This window comes from Musca domestica, unplaced genomic scaffold (genome assembly GCF_030504385.1).
Source record: "Musca domestica strain aabys unplaced genomic scaffold, Musca_domestica.polishedcontigs.V.1.1 78, whole genome shotgun sequence".
In the NCBI taxonomy this organism is placed as follows: domain Eukaryota; kingdom Metazoa; phylum Arthropoda; class Insecta; order Diptera; family Muscidae; genus Musca; species Musca domestica.
This window is the reverse complement of record NW_026712403.1, coordinates 3,058,674-3,077,538: the sequence shown is the minus strand read 5'-3', so window position 1 is coordinate 3,077,538 and position 18,865 is coordinate 3,058,674. Positions and strand designations below refer to the sequence as shown.

The following is an 18,865-nucleotide window of genomic DNA, read 5'->3' as shown; positions in this document are numbered from 1 at the left end:
GAACAAATGGGCCAAAAATTTTGGTATAGACCCCCTATATAATTGTACCTTCGAATATTTGGAATTTTAATGTTTAGTGTCATAGCTTTTAACGGAATTGTTTCAGATTTGGTATTTGGAGTTCGCAATGGGTGCTACCTCCTATGAAATAACATTTGCTGTTCAGATACACGCCTTCATTTAGCCCCCATATAACAGTACCTCTCAATATTCGGCATTTTTAAGATTTTAGCCACACGAACTCAAATTCGAAATTTGGAGTTTGAAGTGGATACCGCCATATAACTGCACTTCTCAATATTCGGTATTTTGATGATTCGTGTCACAGTTTTCACCGGAATTGTTTCAAATTTGTTATAAAGAGTTCATAATCGGTACTGCCTCCCATGACAGAAATTTACCTGCACAGATCCACGCCTTCGTATAGCCCCCATATGCCTCCCAATATTCGGTATTTTGACGAATTTAGCCACATTTTTCAACAGATTATCTCAACTTCGGAATTTAGAGTTCGTAATAGGAACCGTCTTCTCTGGCGGATAAGTGGTTATAAGGGTCCACGTTTTCGAATAGCCCTAAAATATCTGTAATTCGGAATATTTTAAATTATAGTGCCATTTTCAACGGATTTTTTTCCGATTTCAAAGTTTCATGCAAAGGGTGAAGTGTGTTAAATGCCCGGCCTGGACGTACTTATCCGTTTTTTTATTTTTAGATTTAATGTCTATTGAACTCAACAGGACCTTCTAAATCCAGCTATGTGTAAACGTAGTATAAAAGTATAATTGTTCTGTTCGTATTTTTTCTATCAAATGCTCTGTTCCAGGGGCTGGATTCTTTCTCATTTGACATTTCTTTCCTTTATAAAAAAATTTCATTTCACTTTTTCATAGAACAAGAATTGAGGCCCAGAACTTTGGCATTTCTTTCCTTTATAAAAAATTTCATTTCACTTTTTCATAGAACAAGAATTGAGGCCCAAAACTTTTACATTCTTGCAGTTCCGAAACAAAGCAGATGGAAAACCCATGTTAAAATTAAGAAAGTAAAATCAGTTCAAAAATAACTATCCCAAAGACTCTGCCTTTTCATGTAACTTACCATTTTTTTACCACAAATTTTACTGAAGTAAAAACAGGTTCTCATCTCTGATTTCTGTGTATACAATGGATTTATAAAGGTTTACATACCAAGGTTTACATACCAAATCTCTACCCGTCTTAACCCTGTTAATTGACCAATCATGATAAATTTGACAATAAAAATAATATATTAATTTTATTGTATTGTAAATAATTTCGATAATAGCACGTTTTGTTCAAATGTGGTGCATATAAAAATCACCATATTAGCATTACTTGAATGCACGCACATTGTTTATGTGCCGCGAGATGTGTGCATGTGTGTTGTACATCTGGCATACAACATGTTTTTTTTGAATACAACAAAGGCGACGACGCCAGCAGCGACGTCGACGGCGATGACACCACAACGACGGCAGCTTGCCAATGTTGAATATCTCTCAAGAGAAATCAGATGTATTTTACAATTCGAACGCTACAATACATGATTACGGATGACGGGCGCGTTAAATACTGAACAAAAAAGAAGAAAACAACAAACATAAACAAAAATAGTGAAGAAAAGAAATTTGTTATAAAAAATAAGAAACAAAAATATACTTAAAAAAATTATAGAAAAGTCTAAAGAAAGAAGTTAAAAGAAATCGATTTACTGAATCTTTTTATTTGAAGTGAGTGCTAAAGAAGTTAAAAAAATAACGCAAAACAAGAAGAAAGAAAGAGTATGACAACAATACGAGTTAGTGAGCTAGCTCTGTGTCTACAGATGATGAAGAATGTGAAGTACATTGCCATGTAGTACTTCTTCTTTTATTAAATCCAGGCAGTGTGTACTTACTCGCATACATACAAACAAACAAACATAGATAATAGTAATACGAGAATAAACAAAAGCACCGGAGCAGCTCCAGCCGTCAGTCTCATTGTCTTAAACCAGTAACAGTGTGTGTTTTTATTGTTGTTACTCGATATTAGTTGGTTTCTTAAGCAACAGCCCCCCAAAGAACTAGCAGCAACTACTTTTCTTATTGTCTTACTTTGAGAGTGCGAGAGAGAAGAGAGCAAGTGTGCGGTCCAACAAAATAATTGATGACAATGACAGAGTAAAACAAATAATTGAATGTTATGTGAGAGTAATTGCATTTACAAACAGAATACAGTGGTCAGAAACCAGTGCATAAAACAAACAGAGAGTTGCATTTATCAAGTGAGAGGTAGAGAGGAGAGAGAGTGAGTGTGTTGTGAGTTGTAATAAGCAAGAGTAGAAGAAACAACAACTGCAATAGTGAAATTGTAACCAATTGCTTGCAAAACAATGGAATTCATCAAGTGAAGCCAAGCAAAGCAGAACAATACCAAACAAGAAATAATAGCAGCAACAGACAACCACAAGACATTGATGAAAAGAAAATAGTTTGAAGTAAAAGCAAAGAAAGAAATAAAAATACCTACCTTTCGACAATCAAAAAGAAGACAACAAAAGGTGTTAATACTACTCCCCTTTTTGTAGATGACATCAAGAGCAGGGGGAAAATCACCAGCAGCAGCAACAAAACGAACGACATACCAAACAATGCATTTTTAATTACACAGTGAGAAAAGAAAAGCAAATTTAGATAAATACCTTAAAAAAGTGAAAAATAATAAACAGTGTGAAAGAAAAATACACATAAATTTTCCTCTTTTTGATACCAACTCGAGAGAATTGAAATTAATTGCAAAGTGTTGTGTTAAACAACCAAGGAAAGTTGAATGTTTATTTTATGAATGAATTTTATAGCTGCTGCCATTCCTCATCATCACCATCACCCGGTGACCACTACCACTGCTACAAATCAGCTGCCGATCATTTTAATTTTGCCATTAAAAGTGAAAGAAACAAACGTTGAGGGTTTATTAAACTATAAAATACGTTCGGAAAGTACCTAGCACTACTCCGAGAAGAGACGTAGACAGGACAAGACACAATGGCTGCGACATTTATTCAAGATAACAGCATGCAGCAGCACAATTGCCATGCGAAAGGGGGTAACAGTCGGCCGCCACACAGAAAAGAAAGGCAAAGCAAAGCTGCCGTTGGAATATTATGTCAACGATTATGGCTGGCATTGTTCTGTTTAAGCATCATCATGACACAACAGTGTTTAGCTTTAGTTTTAATGGAAACACCAGCACCACCACCACACACAACATCAGACAATTTGGCAGCTGCCGAGGATAATTCAACAAATCGAACAGAGATACCCTTACCACCACAATACATAAAGCCCTCCACCAACTCACCCCCTGTGAGCAGGACACCAGCAAATCGTTTGCCAGCACCCAAGAGGGTTGAACTTAACAAATGTTGTCTTTTTGCTGAATATCTGGATAAAACCAAAACTTGTTTGGCCGGAGCCACAGATAAATGGGTACCTTTGATTTATCTAATGAATCGCAAGGAATACTACCGACCACAGGGTTCCAGTCCAAAGTTCCTAACATTTCAGGATAATGTCTTTCCCATCAGTAAGGCCCGCGGCCTTGAGGAAGAACAATTGAATGGGGATGATGATGACAATGTTTCCTGTACCGTAGACGATTTGGTTTTATACACTGGCACCGACAGTTTTGTCATCTTCTCCAATGGCTCCCTCTTTCTGCCCGATCGTCTGCTATCCATACCACCACAACGTTTCTGTGTTGATCAACAAGCCGCCTTGGTGTGTTTCCCCAAGCCCAAACACCCGGAACCCACATTAAAATTTCGCAAATGCTGTCTACATGGCATCTACGATATTCGCAAGAAACGCTGTGTCACCGATGGAACCCATAAAAACCAATTGAATCTATCCCTGCCACACAATGTCAGCTATCAAACTATCTACGGATTTCCAAAATGCAACGAAGAAGATGCCATTGAAAACTCCAGCTATGCCTTGGCAGGAAATTGGTCTGTCGAACAATTGCTGTCAAACGAAACAGGGCACTTTCATTTGTCCGATCATCAAAAGAACATATCCGGCGAGGATTACTGCCTAGAGTACATACGTTCCCACAACAACGAAGCTGAGGAACTAAAGGTCTTTGCTTGTCTTCATCACTTTGGCAAGGTTTCGGATGAGGAGTCTCACATTGCCACCCTCAGTGTTGGGCTATTTATCTCCGTAATATTTTTGGCCGCCACCCTGGTGGCCAGCTATCTAATGCCTTCCATACACCATGTCCTGCATTGGAGATGCCAAATCTACTATGTGTTCTGCTTATTAATTGGCAATTTCCTATTGGCCTATAGTACAGTGAGTAATTCAACCATCACAGATGTTGGCCTGTGTAAATTGGTGGCCTCTGGCATCCACCTATTTTATCTGGCTGCCTTCTTTTGGCTCAACACCATGTGTTTTAATATTTGGTGGACATTCCGAGATTTCCGTCCAAGTTCATTGGAAAGAAATCAAGAAGTAATACGTCTACGCTTGTACTCAGCCTACGCCTGGGGTATCCCCCTGCTAATTGCAGCCATTGCGGCATGTGTTGACCTGATGCCCGAATCGGCCTTATTACGTCCTGGCTTTGGTGAACGCAATGATAATGGAGACCTTGTCTGTTGGTTCAATCGAAAAGAAAAATCACCCATTTCTGCCTATTTCTTTGGACCAATTGGAATTTTATTGGGCATCAATATTATGCTCTTCCTATCCACCACCTATCAACTGACCTGTGGTCTGTGGAAACGCGATGATGTCAAATCGACCACAGAGAAAACGGCACTGGGTAAAGTTTGCCTTAAACTGGTTGTTGTAATGGGCGTTACCTGGTTTGCCGATGTCCTGGTGTGGATAATTTTTGGCGCTGCCGGCGATAACGTTGTCATCGACTTCATCAATGCCATACAAGGTGTATTCATATTTCTTGTGGTCGGTTGTCAACCACAAGTATGGGCTGCATGCCGTCGTTTCTGTTGTCCCCGATCGCGTCAAGAAATCACCAATACCACAAACGGTGTACAACATTCTTCATCGTCACAAGGTCTACCTTCGTTGGCAGCTTGCGGTGGCGAAATAACTCAGAATACATCAGTGCATAATACAACGCTTGGCGGCGGGGGAGGTGGAGGAAATAGTCTTGGTAACCATATACCACCACCACCATCAGCGGCGGCGACGGCGGTAACCACAACATCTACAATGAAAATTCCCATGGAGACTGTATGCTAACAAAATAAATGGTAAGTAATCTACAAAAAATGTTGAGGGAGGGAAGGGTGAAGGGTTATTTAATATTTGATATCTTTGGTATTTCGTAGAGTGCATACTGATATTCTTGTAGCCATAATTTTACACTCTAGTTCAAAATAGTTATTTTGAAATTTAGATTGTTAATCATTTGGTATGGTTTCGCAATCAACTTATTTTATTAAGATTACTACCTAAACGGGTGTAATGGGAAACAATTTCGCATGTTCCATAATATTTAGAATAGCGAGTACGTAGTTATTTTGTTATATCGAAGTAGGATTAATCTCAATAGGGGTTAGCTATGAGAGCGTATGAGCAGGGCATATAATTGACTCCCATTTTAAATTTTGAAAGTATAGAGGAGGACCATGCTGTTTTAGGTGCATCCATAGAAGGAAGGATCCGCTTGTCGATCCGCTTGTAATACCATCAAATATTCGTCGGAGACCCCATATAGGGGTCATATTTCTGATCAGCATAGACTTTTTAATTCGTCCGTCTGTCCATCTCTCTGTCTGTTGAAATAAAGATATATACCATAATTTTTGACGTAGATCTTTGAAATTAGGTACTTTAGGTTGCATTGTAATAGGCATTGACAAGTTACAAAGTATCAGCCAATGTCCGTTTATTTAAATATATTTTGACTTGCGTTATGATTATTCAAATGGTTTGCTACTTATGGGAGGGTTATCGAAGCAATTGCAATACCAATATTGTTGACCTAAGTCTGATATACATATTACTACTATATTTCCATTATATGAGATATGTGACAAATTTTGGAAAATTTTACAAATGTACGTGTGGTACCAAATGTAATGGATCGAAGTATTCCACTGCATAAAATATTGGGATAGGCAAAATTTAAACTTGTTTCGAATCTTACGCGAACAATTGCTAATCAATGCGGATAATTTGTTATGATGCTTTTTTAGGAAAGGCAGGAAGTGAGTGTGATTCTTATTCACTTGAGAATGTTCGACACTTATAGAGATTGCTTTTCACCAAAGTCGTCATATCAAAAAACTGAAAAAGCCAAGTGACCATTGCCTTTGCCGGGATGGAATCATGATATTGGTAGCGAATAGCAAATATTGCAATTACTGATTCAAAAACATAATAATAGAGAGTAATATGAAGTTAGGCCATTGAGAGAATGCTCCAGACTAAAGCAATCGTTAATCATTTTTTTTAACTAACCCACAAGAAGTGGGTGGGTAGTCAGACCCACAAGAAGTGGGTCGATAAGTTCCATATTCACATCAAATTTTGATTGAGAGAAATATTTATATATGGTGGTAGGGTGGTACCAGAAGGAGCGTTTTTGTAATAGAAAATGTTAGCCTGTTTAGGGGGGAAGTATTAGAAGAAGTGGACCGATATATCCAATCTTCAAGCCACATATTGTGTTGATAGAAATATTGGAATGTGCCGAGTTTGAAATTAATCTGATGCTCATTTTGCCTTTTTGAAATTTTTGATTATTCCAATATAATTTGGAAAATTTATTTATGTACCAAATCTCATTACAAATTACAGATCTGGCTCACATAAGTGGTACAATTGTTATACCCTACAACACATAGTAGTAAGGGTATTATGTCTTTGTGCATTTGTTTGTAACATGGAGAAGGAAGCAAGATAGATCCATAGTTACTGTTTATTATACGATTGAAATGAAATTTTGCAAACAATATTTGTTTGGCCTAAGGACGAATCCAATTGAAATTGGAGATAATCCGATCAGATTTAGATATAGCTCCCATATATCTTCAACCGATTTCGGGTTGACTAATATAAGTCCAAATGACCTGTATTTCGGTACATCCCACCGAATTCAGTCTAGCAGAAAGTAAATCAATTTTAGTGTAAATCGGTTCAGATGTAGCTATAGCGCCCATATATATGTTTTATCCGATTTGGGATTTAAAGTCCCTCACAAGCGTAATATGTATTCCTCAACAATGATCTTGGTATCAGATATCAAATACAGCTCTGAAATAGGTGTATCAAATTTTGTTACTTTAAGGTACAAAAAGATTGGTTCAGATTTGAATATAGCTCCCAAATGTAGTCAGATCCATTCGACTTTAACTCTCGTATAATTTTTTTTAATTTTGTGATATACCTACATACCCAATTGTGAAGGATCAGAAATAGGGGACTGATAAAGAATCCTTACTACACGGAGTGAATAAATTGCCTCTCTAGCATGTGTTTTAGACCCGTTGTAGGGGATGTACCAGAAATAGTGGGCCGTTTTATCCGTTCTTGATAGCGGATTTTGTGTTGAGAGAAATATTTGGATTTGAGAAATTTGAAGACAATCAGACTCTTATTTTTTAATTTTTGTTTTGAACCTTTGTGGGGGAGCTACTTGATAGAGGGGGCCGATATTGTCCATTTTCGCACCTGATCCATTTTCGCACCTGATCAAATTCTAGGACTTGCAAAGTTTGCACATAATTGGAAGATTCTTTCTTATTCTTAAATAAATTATTTTCTTTAAAAATTTTAAATTTTTTGTGGCGGAGTTAATGGATCGAGTGGGCCGATCTTGTTCATCTTCGAACTCGATATAAATTTGATAATAACATTTCGATGTACCAAGTTTGGATCAAATTGGATATTTCCTTCTAGAGTTATTGTGCGCACCACGCAGTAAGACAGACGGAGTGTCCGTCCACCCCTAAATCGATTCCCAATGTCTTAAAACAGATTTGGTCCAAAGAGACCTAGGGTCTAAAACCGTTATATCGATGAGGCGTATTTTGACCTATCAAATGATAGCTGTATGGCTGAGGGTATAATGAGCAATATCGGTCCAGGTTTCGTATAGTCCCCATATAACGATGCCTCCCGATATTCGGTATTTTTTTAATTTCTACCACATTTCTCAACGTAATGGTTTTAAATTTGGCATTTGTAGTTCAGTATGGCTTCTAGCATACTACAGAACATGACAGGGCTTATTTTCCTATAGACCCTTATTTTCCTATAGACCCTTCCAATGTAACGATACCTCTCTATATTCGGTATTTTGATGATTTTAGCCATGTTTTTTTTTCTAATTGTTTTAAATTTGGTGTTTGAAACTTTTAATTAATAACAACATCTCTGCTGAAAATTTTTAATCTAGGTCCTCGTTTTGCTATAACCGTTCCATCCGATATTCAGTATTCTGATGATTTTAGCTACAGTTTCCAAGGATTTTGTTTTGAATTTGATATTTAGAGTTTGTAATGGGTTATGTATCCGGTCGTTGAACATAGGTTATATAGGTCCATGTTTTCCTATAGCAGCCCCATATAACCTTGTGTCGATATTCGGTATTTAAACAATTGTAAATGTCTCAAATTTGTTATTTAGAAGTGGAATTGGGTTCTACCTTCTATGGCATAATTTTGTCTATATAGGTCCACGATTTCCTATAGCCTCCATATAACAGTACCTTCAAATATTGGGTATTTTTATGATTATACCAACTTTTTGCAATGTAAAGATAAAAGATAAAACCCATCTAGGCAAAAATAGTCTACGTGCGTCCATGTTTCAGCCGATATCACTGCTATTTACAATTTCAAATGGATTTTGTTTGTATATTGCGAAGTAAAGGTGATAGTTTTTGGTTAGTAGGTCAAAATCCGTTTTGGGTTTCAGGGACAAAATTTTTAGGACCCATTACATATGGCTTTAACCCTACACAAAGGGCCTTAAATACTGTGCTCTATACTTCGCAACATTTAAGATAGATTTTTTTTTTAAATTTGAACCAGGTCTATGGGTCACATCTACAATTATTTGTACAAAATATTATTCATGTCGGTATAGCCCCCGGGTATAACCCGATTTAATTTAACAATATTTTTTTCATACTAATTTCGGGAAATTTGGGTTCTTCGTGAGAAAAGAAAACATCCTCGCAAAAACTTATCAACAAAGGCACGCGCTCTTGTAAAACCCTCACATGTAGGTGTCCTCAGATTTAAGCTATTTCCGGTGTCTTGCCACATTTTTCAGTTGATATTGAGCTTTTTTTGGTTTCTAAGGGGGTAGAAAACCTCTGCAGAAATTTTTCAATGTAGGTCAATGTTTCGGAATATTGCCCCTATAAATTTACCTCCTGATTTTACCTATTTCGAGGGACTTTGCAACATTTTCCAATTTAATGTACACCTTTAAAACCCGGTTAAATTTACATTACTTCTGGTGGCCTACTCTTTTATAAGACAGTTTTAATAAAGGAATTGCTTTATCCTTGTCATACCTCCCTCGTCCTCTATCTTTAATAACTACTTACCCCAGGGAAGGAAACAATGTTATGCATTTGGGTGTTTAATGTATTTTTCTATAATGTCACATAGGTTATTGCAACCTTCTGGGGGCCTGAGGGCTTTAACATGTGTTCGTGTTCGTGTTGCCGTTGCAGCTGCAGCTGCAAACAGAAACTTGTTTGTTTCGCTTTTATTGATATTTTTTATGATTTTTAATTTGTTCTCTTTGCGTGTGTATGTGTGTGTAAACATAATCCCATATGGCGGGATTTGATTATGCCCCTTGAATTTTATTGGAAAAAACGTTTTGTTTTGGTCCCTTTTTATTGCTGCTGATTGTGTTATGTTACTTCAGCTGTGATTTTAATGATCTTGTCATTTTTGTGAAGTGTTTTCAAATGATTACATTCTTGGGATTAAGTATCAGTTTCGGTGTCAAGAAATTCTTTAGTATGTAAATGTGGTCAGCCAAGAGAGGTATATTATTCAATACGATCGAAATGCGTCTCGTCGAAAATAAAGTTGTGGAATGAAATCCGTGTCAAATCAGATCTTTAAAATAGATATCAAATCTTTGCTGTTATGACCGCAGTCTGACAGTCAGTCTCTACCAGCCCAACTCTCCCACCAAATATAAGACGTTTCTCAAAAATTTTTCGTAGACAAAAGATCATCTCCTTAAAAACTTTTCTAATCTATCTATCCAACTTTGGCTAACCGCATGCATTTTTAATAAAAAAAACAAATTACCAAAACGACAGTCCACTATCCTTTTGATTCGTTACAGGTTGGCTCTCTATGATGCATGGGAAATGTAAATATCCAAAGAAGGACCTCAATTTGCGCCCGCCCCGCCCCTCGATTGCCGAAAAAGAAACCAAGGACATATTGCCAAAGGTATAAGGACGACAAAGGCTATCGATGCTCTGCCAAATTTTTTGTTTGGTTTGGCCAATCAAAGGCTAACATTTCAAGGACACAACGAAAGGACAGTTCAAAACAAAAAAAAACTATGACGATTTGATGACATTTGTAAAAAATCACTGAGGAGTTTTGCAATGCAAGGTTCCCAAAAAAATTAAAAACTGTATTATAACATACTATTACCATAACTTATTGTAAATATAATTTTAATAAAAAAAAAACTGCGATAATAAACAATTTTATACAACGACAAAAACATTCCGAGTTCATCTTCACTTCATTTTATGGTTTTGGAAGAGATTTCAAAATTTCGTGGTAAATAGAGGTAGTTAGGAAATTTTCATTTTCAGATTGGTAAGTGTCCTAGATTTTGGACTTTGAACCCCTAACACCATAGAGTAGAGCTTTTAGGGAATTTGTTTCAAGGACCAAACCAGATTTTGAAAAAAAAAAAAATGTTTAAGACCTACCGTGAATTTTTAGAGGAATATTCCCAGGACTTTTTTACACAAATTAATGCACTGTACCACAGCGAGGTTGCGTTTCCTCCAACAAAGGCAAAAAATGGCAATGAAGAAGTTGGGTTTTCGCTCCTGAAATTCAATTATGAATGAAAACAAGTAAAATCGGGTTTGCCGACAGATGTATACCCTCAGCCTTGAGTTATGATTACTGTCATAGAAACCAATTTTGTCACTATTGGTTTTAAAAATGACAAGAAAAAATGATTTGGCGTCATGAAAATCAATGTTATTGGTTTTATTTTCGAATTAGAATTTTATCGGTTTTGGTTGTCATAGAAGCCAATGTTATTGGTTTTGTTATTGAAAATAAACCAAGTTGCTTAGAGCTCTCACTTTTCATTTGCTTGGGATTTTTTAAACAATTTTTAAAGGACTATAAACGTGGATTTTTTTAAAGAATTTTTAAAGGACTATAAACGGCGATTTTTTTAAAGAATTTTTAAAGGATATTTAAAGGGCCATAAACTTGGATTTTTTAAAGATTTTTAAAGAACTATAAACGTGGATTTTTTTAAAGCATTTTTAAAGGACTATAAACGTGGATTTTTTTAAAGCATTTTTAAAGGACTATAAACGTGGATTTTTTTAAAGAATTTTTAAAGGACTATAAACGGCGATTTTTTTAAAGAATTTTTAAAGGATATTTAAAGGGCCATAAACTTGGATTTTTTAAAGATTTTTAAAGAACTATAAACGTGGATTTTTTAAAGATTTTTTAAAGGACTATAAACGTGGATTTTTTAAAGATTTTTTAAAGGACTATAAACGTGGATTTTTTAAAGATTTTTTAAAGGATATTTAAAGGACTATAAACGTGGATTTTTTTTAAGAATTTTTAAAGGATATTTAAAGGACTATAAACGTGGATTTTTTTTAAGAATTTTTAAAGGATATTTAAAGGACCATAAACTTGGATTTTTTAAAGATTTTTAAAGGACTATAAACGTGGATTTTTTAAAGGACTATAAACGTGGATTTTTTAAAGATTTTTAAAGGACTATAAACGTGGATTTTTTAAAGATTTTTTAAAGGACTATAAACGTGGATTTTTTAAAGATTTTTTAAAGGACTATTAACGTGGATTTTTTAAAGATTTTTAAAGGACTATAAACGTGGATTTTTTAAAGGACTATAAACGTGGATTTTTTAAAGATTTTTAAAGGATATTTAAAGGACTATAAACGTGGATTTTTTAAAGATTTTTTAAAGGATATTTATAGGACTATAAACGTGGATTTTTTAAACGTTTTTTAAAGGATTTTTAAAGGACTATAAACGCGGATTTTTTAAAGGATATTTATAGGACCATAAACCATAAATCTGCAAAGCAGCTTTATGAGTAAGTTCACAATCTTACTTTATTTATAGCGACTTATTCCTTTTTTTATTCACTTTACTTTACACCAAATGAAACCAACATTGGTTTACAAAAACGACAATAAGCAAAACCGACATGGTTTCTGTGACAGCCCTGATAATTAATCAAAATTTTGACCCTTTGTGGGGGAGGTACTTGAGACCTAGCGTTATTTCGATGAGGCACGTTTTGGCCGTAACAAATGATATATACTCTCTCTAGCCATATGGCTGAGGGCATAATTATCTGTTATTATTATACCCTCTGCACCACATAGTGGCGGTAGTGTAACATGGAAAAGGAAGCGAGATAGACACATAGTTACTTTTGAGAATCTTTATAGAATCACTTTCTGAGTCTATTTATGCATGTTAGTCCTTCTGTCCTTCCGTCTGAACAAAATGCAGGTCGCATTTATTTTCCGATTGAAATGAAATTTTCCAAAACAATATTTGTTTGGCCCAAGGACGAACCTTATTGAAATTGATGAGAATCGGTTTCATGCGATTTATGGCTTTAAATCCCTCACTTGCGTAATATGCACTACACAGGAATAATATTTGGTACCAGAAATAAAACAAAGCTCAGAAATACCTCTGCCTAATTTTATCAGGATCGGTTCAGATTTGGATATTGCTCCGATATCAGTTTAATTGTGCATCAAATGGCCAATATCAGCCCAAATGAACTGAATTTTGACAATTCAAACTGGATTCATCCTAGAAACAAGTATTTCAAATTTCGATTCAGATATAGCTATAGCTCCCATATATATGTTTCATCCGATTCGGGGTTTCCCTCACATGCGTCATATGGACACCGTAGCAATAATATTTGATAGCAGATATCAGATATAGCACCGAAATAAGTATTTGGATATAGAGTTTTTGGATCCCATATATATCTTTATCCGATTTCAGGTTTTTTTGCACCAAATGACTGAGAATTCAGCCTAAAAGCAAGTGCTTCAAATTTTGGTGAAAATCGGTTCAGATATAGCTATAGCTCCCATATATATGTTCCATCCGATTTGGTATTAAAGTCCCTCACATGCTATGCATATATGCACTCAACAACAATGATATTTGATACCGGGCATCAGATACTGCACGAAGATTCCTCGGCCAAATTTAATCGAAATCGGTTCAGATTTTTATTTCGCTTCGATATACATCTTCATCCGTTTTTAGGGTTATCGCTCACCATACATGTTAGGTTAGGGGTAAATTGAATAGATTTTTTTATACTCAACCGTATTTTACCGTTTGGTGAAACTTGATCCGGTATATCTATTGCTCCAATAAATATTTTTTAATATAATCCTTATCGAAGTCATATGCACTCGCACGCTATTTGGTTCATGGATCGTATGATCCACTTTACATAAATATAAACTTTTTTTGCTACGGAAGCTCTATTAAATACGCATAGTGGTGTAGGGTATCATATAGTCGGTCTCGCCCGACTTTTGACCTTTCCTTACTGGTTTTTTATTGATTACAGTCATTCAATTTGGCTGTGCCAAAATCTGCTAAAAATTTATAAATTTTTCGCAGTTTGTATTCAACGTGAAATTCTCATTTAATTATCGGCAAAATGTAAACGTGTCATATTTCCTTTTTCTCAATTTTTATGGCAAATTGTGTCTGTAAACTATTTAGGGCGTTCGTTTTCTACCAATATCCGGGTTGTGTAAAAGGAAACATACTCGAAAGACTTTTTAAACACTCGAACAATGTTTTTTTAGAACAGCCTCGGTAATTTGCTTTTGCTTTGATTGAAAATTTCCAACTGTGAGGTAATATAATTGTGATATTTTGTAATACGTTCTTTAAAATCGTCTACCTGCAATATCATGTTTCCCATTCACAATTATCCATGCACGTTATTATTTTTATGCCGTCTAAAGGACGTGGAGTGTCAGAAATGTAGAGCCTAAACACTTCCGGAAATATCACCCCAACTAGGGGAAATCCCTGTTACAACATACAGATATTCGACTTCTTATTTCTGAATTCCACGAAGAACTGGCGCCCAACATTTCAAACTTGCCTGGAGGGCGAAGTGCTTATATGTGTGCAAATGACGTGTAAAGCTGTTGTTGTGCTGCGCAATTGCCACCAGGAACGGGAACTATTAACGACAAGTTTAGGAGTTTAGTTAGAAACTCAAGTTCTTATTAATTCAGTTGTTTCAACATTATCATATAGAATCCGTCAAGATCAAGCGATTTGGATGACTTTGCGCCTCATGACAACATCTCCCAACGTATATTGTGGTGGTACCTCCTGGGCTGGGAGAGATTGTACTCTTGTCACTCTCAGGGTGCTCTATAAATTTCCGGTTAAAAAGACTTACGCACATCTTCGGATCTGTCACTACAACGCCTTTAAATAAGATAGATGTCCAGTCTAGAAATGTTTTCCTAGAAATGTTGTCCGTTTGTGGGGGAGGTACTACAACTAGAGGACCGATCATCGCTCTATATGACAGAAATTTTGAAATGTAAAACAAAAACACAGGAAATTTTCTGAAATAATTCCGTAAAAAGTGTAGCTATAACATTTTATGTATTCAAACTACTGTGAAGAGTACAAAAACTTAGCAAAAAAATCGAAAGACATTTTCGAATTTTCAGACTTTTCAATACAAACAAGTTAAAAAGCAGTAAGTTCGGCCGGGCCGAAACTTGAATACCCACCACCATTTGAAACAAATTTGGAAATTTTCAAAAAATAAAATGATTAAAAAAATTTGTTAAAATTTTAAAAATATAGAATATAGCCCTTATATTGGGGATCTGCATAGGCATGGTTTGTTATAAGCCATTACCATATTCAAATACGAAACTTGAAATAAACGGTGAATAATGTAGCTAAAATCCTCAAAATATCGTTTATAGGGAGGTACCGTTATATCGGAGCTGTGCGAAGACCTGGACAAGCATAGACAATTTTCTGTCACAGGCTATAGCATCAATTACGAACGTCAAATACGACATCTCAAATAATTTCGGTGGGTATTGTACTTAAACTCTTCAAAATACTGAATATCGAGAGGTACCGTTATATGGGGCCTATACGAAGACGTGGACCTGCATAGACAATTTTCTGTCACAGACTTTAGTTCCCATTACGAACTCTAAATATGCAATTTGAAACAATTCCGATGAATAATGACGCTAAAATGATCAAAATTTGGGAGGTACCGTTATATGGGGGCTATACGAAGACGTGGACCTGTAAAGTCAATTTTCTGTCATAGGCTGTAGTATCCATTACGAATCTCAAATACCAAATTTGAAACAATTCCGGTGAATAATGTCGCTAAAATCATAAAAATACCGAATATCGGGAGGTACCGTTATATGGCGGCTATACGAAGACGTGGACCTGCACAGACAATATTCTGCCTTATACTGAGTATCCATTGCGAATTTCAAATACCAACTTTGAAACAATTCTGGTGAATAGTCTCGCTAAAATCATCAAAATACCAAATATCGGGAGGTACCGTTATATGGGAGCTATACCAAAACGTGGACCTACATGGCCCATTTACGAACTTAACCTGCCTACTGAAAAAAGAAACACGTGTGCAAAATTTTAGCCTTCTATCTCAATTCGTTCAAAAGATAGCGTTATTACGACAGACAGACAGACAGACGGACATGGCTAAATCGACTTAGAATTTTACGCTGATCAAGAATATATACACTTTGTTGGGTCTGACATAAGTATTTCGAGGAGTTACAAACGGAATGACAAAGTTAATATACCCTCCATAGTATGGTGGAGGGTATAAAAACCAATCGATCGAAAGCGGAGTTACATGAAGTGCTCCTGGAGGGAATTTTTCGCTATTTCTTAAACTCTATCATAATATGATGGAGGCATAATAAATGTGTCATTCCCTTTGCAACACATCGAAATATTCGTTTCAAATCCTATAAAGTATTTGACCTTAAATGTTTAGAATTAATTAACTCAAATCTTTTTCGTGAATGGAAAATTTGTATCGGGTTTTAACCATTAGAATATTTTTGCAAATTTTTGTTATGAATGGAATTTTCAAGGGTTTCACCCTAAATTTTCAATACATTTTCAAAATCTGTTTGCAATTTTCAAATAAGTTGTTCCCGAGGCGTGACGACGTTGCATTTTATTGCCTCCTTGATCTCCCGTCGAATGTTATTGCAATATGTTTCTGTGAAGTAATTTAAGGCGTAAATTTAAACACAAAATTACCTTGTTCTAATTACCCAGCTAATCCCAAATGCAGTGTTGGAAGGAGAGAAAAGAGAGAGAGAGTGAATTAACCCATTTCAAACAATGGGATTCTTTTGGAATATCCTTCTTCTCTTGAAAAGGTTCAACGACAGTAATGTTTGTCTTTTTAGGAATAACCATAAAATCTTTTGAAGGACTCGTGTGGATTTTCTACCTGAGTTTTGTTCGCCGAACAGCTTGATGCCACTGTTTCCTCTTGTCGGAATTTGGTTTGAGAAGTATTGAAACAAAGTTACATACATAAATACATGAGATAAACTCTAATTGCATGCAATCATTTTGCAAACAGGGAACACTTGGGAGCTCTATAATAAGGGGTTAATACAAAAAATAAGCAAAGGATCTTATCTTTCTTATTATCAATGGCACAAAGTGTTCAGGTCTGACTAGGAAAAGAAGGGTTGAAATTTGGAGACTGTACAACCCTTTATGTCTGCAAGAGTGGCAAATTACAAATTGAAGTTCAATACCAGCAGAGGACCAAACCAAATAAAAGAAAACAAGTTAAAAAGCATCAGTCGGTTTTGCCGACAGATGTACAGGGTGAGATAAAAAAATGCAACAAAGTCAAACGCCATAATTTTTACACTTTTTTTTAATTTTATTGAATAAAAGCAAAAAATGTCGGAAATAGCATCTGTCTGTGCGGGTCCACGTCTTCGTATAGCCCCCATATTACGGTACCTCCGATATTCAGTATTTTCTTGATTTTAGCGACATTATTTACCGGAATTGTTTCAAATTTCGCATTTGAAGTTCGCTATGAATACTACAGCCTATGACAGAAAATTGTCTGTGCAGGTCCACGTCTTCGTATAGCCCCCATATAACAGTACCGCCCGATATTCGGTATTTTGATGATTTTCGCGACATTATTTACCGGAATTATTTCAAATTTTGTATTTGAAGTTCGTAATGGATACTACAGCCTATGATAGAAACTTGTCTGTTCAGCTCCACGTTTTATAACCCCCATGGTACCTCCCTATATTCGGTATTTTGATGAGTTTAGCTACATTATAAACAGTTTTTTTTTCAAGTTTCGCATTTGAATATTGTAATAGCTTGCGACAAAAGTTGCCTATGCAGGCCCATGTCGTCGTATAGACCCTAATATAACAGCTACATTCGGTATTTTTAAGATTTTAACAGAATTTTTAACGGATTTTATTTTTTTGAAAATTGCCAAATTTTTTCCAAGTGGTAGAGGGTATTCAAAGATCGGCCCGGACGAAATTACAGCTTTTTACTTGTTTTTTTACTAATTTGACGACGTTTTGTGGAGAAAAGTACCACTTAGTTCAGGTGACATGCCTTTGTAAAGGGTGTGGGGTGATTTGTAAGTAGTTCCAACTGCCAAAAAAAGAAGAACATTATTTGTTAATGGGAGTTTTGCAGTACTTTTAAAACAGGATAGTTAGTTCCTGAGATCATTATCTGATAAAAAAAAAATTTGGCAGTTTTTAGTTGGGTCCATATTTATTTCTAAAATCGTAGTATTTCTGTACTATTTCATCGTTTCATACTACAACTCGGAAATGATTGTTTCCTCATATTTTGCCCGACAATAATTGTTGAAATTTTGGAAATATTGGTACCTCATAAATGTCCAATTTACACAAATAATTCGATTGAAACGAAAACAAGCTATAAAATATCTTTCAATACTTGGATCTGATCTACATTTGGAAAACCATAAATACGGCACATAACTAAATTAATAAATTTCCTATTTGTTGTTATGCCCCGTCAAAATGGTCTTCTTCTTCTTCTTGTTTTGGATCTGTGTTGTCTTAACAACCATTTATAACCATTTTCACACCTTTAATGTTTGCGTTAATGCCATATTTAGTTGTGGGATTATAAATTCAATTGCAATTGGATTATGGAAAAACCGCACCAATCAGCCAGTCGGCCGACCAGCCTGCCAGTAAAAACTTAAAATGCATTTCCAATCGGCAAGTGTGTGCGCACATATCGTTTCGAGTTTGTTGCTTTTATTCGTATCTGTTATTGTTGCTTTTTCAAATGCCATTAATTTCGAATTTATGCATTTCTAAATATTTACACAATATAAATAATATCGTAGCCAAAGAGTAGCAGGAGGAGGAGGAGGAGGGGGAGGAGGAGAGGGGGGGAGAAATATACTGCCGACAATTAACGTCTTCTGCTCTGTCGATTAAGTAGACAGTCAG

At 35.7% G+C, this 18,865-nt stretch overlaps 1 protein-coding gene across 1 annotated transcript; it reads left to right on the top strand.

The window, feature by feature from the left end:
- Positions 1 to 1,746: 1,746 nt before the first annotated feature.
- LOC101898154 (probable G-protein coupled receptor Mth-like 1) lies at positions 1,747 to 10,756 on the top strand. The gene is made up of 2 exons (XM_005186860.4): positions 1,747 to 5,289; positions 10,364 to 10,756. The coding sequence occupies exon 1, from the start codon at positions 3,050 to 3,052 to the stop codon at positions 5,276 to 5,278; it is 2,229 nt and encodes a 742-aa protein (XP_005186917.2). The 5' UTR covers positions 1,747 to 3,049; the 3' UTR covers positions 5,279 to 5,289; positions 10,364 to 10,756.
- The last annotated feature ends 8,109 nt before the right edge of the window (positions 10,757 to 18,865 follow it).

What these genes read in the sequence shown, in the direction of transcription:
- LOC101898154 (XM_005186860.4), top strand. Translation starts at nt 3,050, where the DNA reads ATGGCTGCGACATTTATTCAAGATAACAGCATGCAGCAGCACAATTGC.